Below are 7500 nucleotides of genomic sequence, written 5' to 3'. Positions count from 1 at the left end.
ATCCCAGGAAGTCCCAAAAATATGACTTGAATAGAAGTTAGTTATTAACAATGAATTGATAAAGTTTTAGAATACTTTGAGCACTGATGCAGTCAGCATAGGCCTCTTACATTGTTTGCAGGTAGGCGAAACAGCGCCAAGACAACCACCAGTGGACAAAAAGAGTATTACACGTGTACTGTTAAGACCCGCCATAGAGAATGAATGGGGGAAATTACGGATGTTATAGTTTGACGATGTCGTACTCCCCTGCGGGCCAGATGCTATATACCACGGACATGTTTTGGGGGGGCCACCCAAAATGAGGTGGCGGGCCGTATCCGGCCCGCGGGCCGTAGTTTGGGGACCACTGCTTTAATCTATACAACTGTTTACAGGAAAATTAGATATACTATATTCCTGACCCATGACACCATATCACATCAACCATATCTCATGACAGGAATATGATGCGCTCTCCAGCAATGAATGGACAGTGGAGGATAAAGTGTAGGACACCGACATATATAACCATCCTTTGTCATTAGCCCAACTGAAGGTTGTCCCCGTGAGATGGGTCCTAGCTTGGCTGGGCACAGACAGCCCAGCCATCCCTGTGTGTCTTTGGGGGTGAGGGGTGTGTTGGGGGTGGGGGAGGAGGGGAGGGGAGCGCTGATATTAATGGCCTTGCCTGGAAATTGAGAGTAATCAGACAGGGAGCCTCGGCCGGCACTCTGTCAGGAGATAAAAACCGACCCAGACAAGGTGACTTTCCATTACGGCTGTTATAGCAGGCAGCCGAACCCCGGGTTTTGGTCTAGGAGCGTACAGGTATTGCCCAGTGGTGTGTGTGTGTGTGTGTGTGTGTGTACATATATGTGTGCATGTTTATGTTAATGCACATGTGTATATTTACATACATGTGTACATTTACATGTATTGTGGTAAAAAAAATCTTAACCACAAGGCAACACAGGCAGGAGTGAAAAGGGTGCCATCTTTAATCACGATCGGAGAGGAAAGTCACAACCGGGGACATGTTACCATCAACAAAGTCCCAGTAGTGTCTGTAGAAGTATAGGCAATGCATATCACATAGTCACTTGTCTGCCTCAGGGAATTCCTTCACTATTCTAATGGCCGTCGCATGATTTGTTTTTAGAGAGCCATTCATGGAGAGAGCAAGTTGAATGTACAGAAATGTGTCTTGTAATAGTGAGAGACTCAATACTAAAGAAGAACATCAATTATTCCCAAACACACTGTATGTAAACCATATACATAATAATTCAAAATGTAATGTTCAACACATTCAATTTAGGGATAGTCTAAACATTTCTACCACAGTATCTCTCTCTCTCTCTCTCTCTCTCTCTCTCTCTCTCTCTCTCTCTGTATGTGGGTGTGTTGGTATGAGACGTGAGAGACAGAGAGGTAAAGGTAATCTGCATTTTAATTCATTATTAGGGATCATACTTAAGTAGTCTCCTGTCTGAGAATATTCTAGAAAAGTCATGAAAATACTGATCTGACCAATGAAGGGCAAGAGGATGGGGCTCTGCCAGGACATGGGAGTGCTTAGCAGGCAGTAGCGGGATGACCTTGGCCCACAGTTAGAGGAGAACGAGTCTCCCCAGAGTGGGGTCCGCTCCACACATTACCCTCCTTCTGTCAGAGCGCAACCCATCGCTGAGGAGGTTAGGGGGCCAGGGCCCACCACTACCTTCTGTTCACAGCTAACAGAGCTCTAATGGCATCTAGCATGTACAGTATGAGGCAGAGTGGAACTCAACGAATGCATTCATTGGGATAACACATTTGATACAAATAGTCCCCAAACAGTAGTATGATAGCGCTAGGGTTTAATACAAATAGTCCCCATACAGTCGTATAATAGTGCTAGGGTTTGGACCCCATACAGTAGTATGATAGTGCTAGGGTTTAATACAAATAGTCCCCATACAGTATCGTGATAGTGGGGTTTATTACAAATAGTCCTCATACAGTAGTGTGATAGTGCTAGGGTTTGGACCCCATAAACTAGTGTGATAGTGCAAGAATACTTTGAGTAGAGTACTTGTTCACTGGTAGATTGTGGTAGTGGCTTCAAGCTTATATTAACTCACTGAGCATAACTCTTTGGAGATATTTAGCAAAACCAAGAGTTGATGATTGTTGATATGAGACACCTTTTATATGAGGTTTTATACAAACAGCTCCATTACATAGAATTGTTAGTGCATTTTGTCTGAAAAGAGGCAACAACCTAGCACCCTTAGATCACTGTCCCAATTTCAAGAGCTCACAGTGGCTGAACAAACACATCAGCCCTTAAAGAGCATGAAGTTTGGGTAAACACTGTGCGCTAAATGCCTTGACATAAAACTATACTAATGCCATTAGCACTCTACATGGGGTCACACTTGTCGCATTTAACAGCTTTTATCGAAATATTATAATTGTCATTACTCACCACACTGTCCTTAATCATACTAATCCCTCTCTAATGACAGTGTTTTCCTGGTAAATGTCTCGGAAAAAAAGGTTACATTATGTCTTCCCTCCAATAAATATGGCTTCCAGCCGAAGCTCTAATGTCTGATAGCAATTATGGAATTACGGAGGTGAAAAAGAAAACATTTCAGCTTCAGCAGTGTCCAACTGAGACACCAAACAGTGGTATTTTAACAGATTATGACTGCGACAGCATTAGGGTGTCACATCCAATATTCATATCAGAAGATTTGGGCTTTATGGGAGTATCAGTAATACATGCTGTACATACAGCCTGAGTCTCGTGGGGTCACGATACCTGAATGTTTCGGTCGGGGGGAGTTAATCATTTTGCGTCTGGCTATTCCACTGTGGCTCAGCATAAAGCGTACGACAGGCTGCACTCCCGGCCCCCGAGCAGTGCTACAGACTCCACATGAAGCTGAGGCCTGTGAGGCTACTGCTAACCTCAGCACGTCTGACAAATAACACGATATTGGATATTGAAATGGGTGTAATTCGAAAGGATAAGTGTGTGTGTGGGTGTGTGTGTGTGTGTATGTGTGTGTGTGTGTGTGTGTGTGTGAGAGTGTATACTGTACTGTATACAGTATAGATACTGTATATGTGGCTGTGTGCGTGTGTGTGTGTGTGTGTGTGTGTGTGTGTGCGTGTGTGTGTGTGTGTGTGTGTATACTGTACTGTATACAGTATAGATCAGGGTTTCCGTTGTCCGGTAATTACCGGACATTGGCCTGAAAAAAAATGAAATGTCCGACAAAATTAGATCTCTCCGGTCAAATTGTCCGATTGAAAGTGGCTAATAATCCCGTCCCCTAACGCATTCTGAATTTGAGAATAAGCCTTAATATGTAAGCCTATATTATACGTCCTCTGGCTATGTTTTTAAATGAACAGGCTCTACCATTTAAAAAGAAGGCTATTAAACAACACGCATAGCCTATGCTGCATTTCAAATAGGAAGCGCGGCTTAAAACAACGAACAAATGAGTGAGGCGGTTCAAACATGGCCAGGCCCAGGCAGACTAGCCTTGAAAGTTTTTTTAGAGGCCAGACGCGATGGATGATGATAAATTGGTAACGTCTGAAGCCTCAGATGTCCGGTCAACTCCACCACCATAAAAAGTAGAAGTGTCGGTATCTGTCGGAATCAGTGACATTGGAAGTCGAGTTGCGGGGGATGCGGCCGCTCCAAGACACTGTCATTCTCCGTGTACACTGGACATGCAAAGTGTTCTTTACCCAAAGCATACAGTAGGCCTATGCGTTCTCTGTCTATGATCTGCAGGGTTAGGGCCTCCTCGACGAGGCGATTACTGGTCCGCGGATAATTTCTGCCACAATTAAACGGTATCATTGAACCGCGGCCGAAAGAAAAATAAACTAAACATTTCCCAGAATAGGAAACATTTCTTAATTTATTGTTATCAAATAAAGAGGCATAGCATTAGGGGGTAATGGTGTGAGCGCTCATTCGTGTGTGTGCGCATCTGTGTAAGTTAAACAGTCACTACTGGAGATAACGTGGGTAGCAGCAACAAACAACGTAGCCTTTTTTTAAAACAACAAACGAAGCGGACTCTTGCTGTCCATGAAAATATACTGGCTAGATCTTGTTAGGCATGTTTAAGTTAGGCTAATGAACATGTTGCATTCTATACAGCCTAATTATGTCATTCTTTAAGCTACAGCCTGTCTCCAGTTTTCCTCAATTTGACTAATTAAGAAGGGATAATAGGATATTTGACCGGCATATCATCAAAATGTCCGGAAAACGAAACCTCTGCCGGTCACTTTGACCGGCACCATTTTTTTCTAGCGGAAACTCTGGTATAGATACTGTATATGTGTGTGTGTGTGTGTGTGCGTGTGTGTGTGTGTGTGTGTGTGTGTGTGTGCATTAGGTGTGTCTATTTATGTGTGTTTACGTGTGTGTGTCTGTGGTCTGTGAGTGTGTACTGTATGCAAGTAAATACATTATGTCCATGCCTATCAGTGAATGCCTGTGTGTGTGTGTGTGTGTGTGTGTGTGTGTGTGTGTGTGTGTGTGTGTGTGTGTGTGTGTGTGTGAATTAGGTGTGTCTATTTATGTGAGTTTGTGTGTGTGTGTGTGTCTGTGGTCTCTGAGTGTGTAGGCAAGCACATACAGTATGTCCATGCCTATCAGTGCATGCCTGTGAGTGTGTGTGTGTGTGTGTGTGTGTGTGTGTATGTGTGTGTGTGTATGCGTGCATGTGCTTGTTTGTGCGTGCATGTGTTTGTGAGCATCTGTATACAACATCCCTGTGTGAGAGACAGACTGAGTAGCTATGTCAGTGCCAGAGATTGCCCACCTCCTTTAGGCAGCCCATGAAGTTGTTGCTGACGGGCGAGCCGGGCAGATCCGCCGTGCTCGGACTGCCTCCCACGTAGAAGAAGTCGTCCGAGCCCAGCATGGTGTAGTCCTCCTGCGTGTAGCCCGTGGTGGTCAGAATGCCGTCCACAGATATCGTCACCTGTGCGGCAGGAACAACAGGAAATGGAAAACAATCACTTCCTGTAATGTCGAGTGTGTTGTCCCTTTGCGGTGCCTGGCAGCTAAGTGAGTACCACAGTTCTTGGCCTATTTCTATGTATCATGTGGACAATGTGCGGGCTATTGTCAAACCCTTTGCCCGTTTGATTTGGATCAGACAGCTTTTTGGAGTTAATTCATGATTTTCAGTATAGGTTCACAGGACAGGTAAAGAAAATATGTGAGAGGCATATTTTCTTTATCTTGATGGGGGTAAGAAAATGGATATTCATTTGGTTTGGAGAATTCTGGTTACGGGGTTAGTAAATGTTAAAAGCAAGGACAAATTGTTTGTACTTGTTTTAGGATTCAGGGTTCAATTTGTAATTTCATACACACACGTGCGTGCGCATACACACACATACATACACATACACACACATACACACACACACACACACACACACACACACACACACACACACACACACACACACACACACACACACACACACCCTCTCCATCATTCACTCAGTCACATACACAAACACACACACACACACACACACACACACACACACACACACACACAAACACACACGCACGCACGTGCACCCAATCACGCCCACATTACAAACACGATCACGCGCACTCACTCGCATGCATTGCAAAGGAAGCCAATCACACAATAAAATCAATTCTTTTCAATGTATATAGATATAGATACTTTAAGTTCATAAAAAATAAACATGAAGGGGAGGGGGAGGGGTAGGTGACTGGATGATTTGATTGCATGGGATGCGCGAGCCACAGAAAAGCCACGCAAGAGTGCATCCATGCACCAACGAGAGCAAGGAAGCCACAGGGGAAAAGCCACAACACAACACACACACACACAACAAACCACAAACATGCAAGGGGACCCACACATCACAAGGGAAGATGAATAGGGTGTAAGGAGGAGTGTCTGTCTCTGTGTGTGTGTGTGTGTGTGTGTGTGTGTGTGTGTGTGTGTGTGTGTGTGTGTGTGTGTGTGTGTGTGGGTGTAGAGGGGCAAGGTGGAGGGGGTGGGTAACGAGGATGTGAGTCAACAGTGTTAGTGGTTATGGGTAATGACGTAGGGGCTCAAAGAGGAGAAGGATTGGTGGAGTGGGCGATGGAGGTGAAGGTGGAGGTGATGGTGATGGTGGTCGAGTGGATGGTGCTGAAGGCATGCCATGCGCAGTGTGGTGTGGTGGAGTCAACTGTCAGAGCTCCCAGACTGAGATCTGTTGTCTTTTTTTTCTTTCTTCTGTTTACTTGTTTGTTTGTTTGTTTGTCGGTTGGTTGGTTTTCACTTGTTGTTGTTGTTGTTGTTGTTGTTGTTGTTGTCTGTTGTTGACAGGTGGAAAGCATCTGTCAGTTCGCTGCCGACAGTCCTCACAAAAAATGTGGAGGCTTTGCTGGTATACAAGATGGACTAGCCCGTTGCAGGCTTTTTTTCTGTTGAGCTAACTTTGAGCTAAGATCATAAAAATGTCTATCTAGTCTATTGATAAGCCCAGGTAAAAGAACCAAAAAATACTGTTTAGTTATCTGTATGTACATGAGCTTATATGTGTGTGTTGAAGTTTGTGTGTTGAAGTTTGTATTCCTATGTTTACCTTTGTGCATTATGTGTGTGTCTGTGTGTGTGTGTGTAGAGAGTGTGTGTGTTTGTATGTATATCTATATGCTTGCATGTGTGCATGTGAGTATGCATGACTATTCATATATGCATGTGTTTATTGTATATTTCTCATATATGTTCTATGTATCTGGCATAGTGTGAGTGTGGGAGAGTCGCATGGTGATGCTGGCATTTGTGTGGGGGAGAGTGTCAAGTCGGAAAACAACTCAAAGAGGTGAGAAGAGACCCTGGTAATACAAACCCATTTCCTCATTTTTTGATAAGAGTGTCCAGGATGGAAACGGAAAGAACCAAAGAAAGATAGGAGGGGGAGGAGAAGGGAGAGACACGGCAAACCCAAAAAAAGGACAATAAGAATGATATCTACCAGACAATGTAGTTTGTTTACCATAGCGTGTCCAATGCCTGAATGCTTTCGAGGGAAGAGGAGGGGGGGAAGAAAAAGGAAACCAAAAGAATAGTGAACAAAAGCGGCTGTTAATCAATGGGGGAAAAGAACCAAAAAAGAAAAGGTAAATCAAAGCAATGATGAAGAATCAGGGTGTTAGTACATTAGTTGGTTAGAGCACGGTTAGTAATTAAAATGACCCAATGAATGGTTAGTGTTAGTCTAGCAAAGCGTGTCTTTCCAAGAGAAATCAGGTAGAGATAAGAGCGAAGAGAGAAGCGTGTGTGTGTGTGTGTGTGTGTGTGTGTGTGTGTGTGTGTCTGTCTCTGTGTTACTTTGAAGTGTGTGTTTCATGTAGCAGATAAGATAAAGAAGGATCAGAGGAGACGAGAGGAACAGAAAAGAAAGAAGAGAGAGATAACAAAGAGGAACAGAACACAGAGGAAGTCAAACATA

At 43.9% G+C, this 7500-nt stretch overlaps 1 protein-coding gene across 46 annotated transcripts in view; it reads right to left on the bottom strand.

Annotated features, from left to right (window-relative positions):
* nrxn3b (neurexin 3b) overlaps positions 1-7500 on the bottom strand; it is a 281812-nt gene that overhangs the window by 217155 nt on the left and 57157 nt on the right. For 18 of the 46 annotated variants that reach the window (XM_076272045.1, XM_076272019.1, XM_076272041.1 and 15 more), the window contains 2 exons: positions 7024-7068; positions 4827-4988 (listed from right to left, as the gene is read on the bottom strand). In XM_076272045.1, coding sequence (XP_076128160.1) covers positions 4827-4988; positions 7024-7068 — 207 coding nt within the window. Of the gene's footprint in view, positions 1-4826; positions 4989-7023; positions 7069-7500 lie in introns of those variants that run through there. The other 28 variants (XM_076272014.1, XM_076272052.1, XM_076272039.1 and 25 more) reach the window with 3 other exon arrangements.

The sequence above is a fragment of the Alosa pseudoharengus genome, unplaced genomic scaffold, assembly GCF_046254945.1.
Source record: "Alosa pseudoharengus isolate Yale_2024_CS ecotype anadromous, Long Island Sound unplaced genomic scaffold, YU_APseudo_1.1 YU_APseudo_1.1_scf_7, whole genome shotgun sequence".
NCBI classification, from domain to species: Eukaryota; Metazoa; Chordata; class Actinopteri; order Clupeiformes; family Clupeidae; genus Alosa; species Alosa pseudoharengus.
Note: the sequence above shows the minus strand (reverse complement) of the source record. Positions and strands in the feature narration are given on the sequence as shown.